Source organism: Ornithorhynchus anatinus, chromosome 3 (assembly GCF_004115215.2).
Source record: "Ornithorhynchus anatinus isolate Pmale09 chromosome 3, mOrnAna1.pri.v4, whole genome shotgun sequence".
Lineage (NCBI taxonomy): Eukaryota > Metazoa > Chordata > Mammalia > Monotremata > Ornithorhynchidae > Ornithorhynchus > Ornithorhynchus anatinus.
Window position 1 is genome coordinate 20305194 of NC_041730.1, and position 936 is coordinate 20306129.

Genomic DNA, 936 nt, shown 5'->3' on the forward strand with positions numbered 1-936 from the left:
ATGGAGAAGGGAAATTGCACTATGGTGACTGAATTCATTCTCCTAGGATTCTCGGATCACCCTGAACTGCAGCTCTTCTTCTTCCTGCTATTCCTAGTCATGTATGGCATCACGGTGGTGTGGAATCTGGGGATTATTGTTCTGATCAAGATCAGCTCCCAACTTCATACACCCATGTACTTTTTCCTCAGTCATCTGTCCTTTGTGGATCTCTGCTATTCCACCACTATCGTGCCCAAGATGTTGACCAACATCGTAACACAGAGCCACACCATTTCCTACCCAGGATGTTTGGTACAGTTCTACTTGTTCTGCACTTGTGTGGTCACTGAGGTCATCTTGCTGGCACTGATGGCTTATGATCGCTTTGTGGCCATATGTTACCCATTGCAATATATGGTCACCATGTCCCCAAACCTCTGCATCCAGCTGGTGACTGGTTCATACATTTGTGGCATGGTATGTTCCACAATTCACACGTGCTTAGCCCTTAAGGTGTCTTCCTTCCAATCTAAAAATGTGAACCACTTTTTCTGTGACCTACCCCCCCTCCTATCATTGTCCTGCTCTGAAGTAAGCCTGAACAAGCTCTTACTGCTCACAGTGGCCAGCTTTAATGAGATCGGTACTATTTTGATCATTTTTATCTCTTATGGGTTCATCCTCATCACCATCCTGAGAATCCATTCTGCTGAGGGCAGGCGCCGAGCCTTCTCCACCTGTGCCTCTCACTTCACCGCCATCGCCGTCTTCCATGGAACCATTCTCTTCATCTACTGCCAACCCGGTACCGGCAAGAACATGGACATAGACAAAGTGGCCGCTGTGTTCTACACCGTTGTGATCCCCATGCTGAACCCCCTGATATACAGCCTGAGGAACAAAGATGTGAAACATGCTTTGAGGAAGTGGATTGGACCAAAAATTCTTTCTTAG

The 936-nt window shown here is 47.0% G+C and overlaps 1 protein-coding gene across 1 annotated transcript; it reads left to right on the plus strand.

The window, feature by feature from the left end:
* LOC100082233 (olfactory receptor 5L2-like) lies at window positions 1-936 on the plus strand. Its single transcript, XM_001521819.3, has one exon. It carries the CDS (start codon window positions 1-3, stop codon window positions 934-936), a length of 936 nt encoding a protein of 311 aa, XP_001521869.3.

What these genes read in the sequence shown, in the direction of transcription:
- LOC100082233 (XM_001521819.3), top strand. Translation starts at nt 1, where the DNA reads ATGGAGAAGGGAAATTGCACTATGGTGACTGAATTCATTCTCCTAGGA.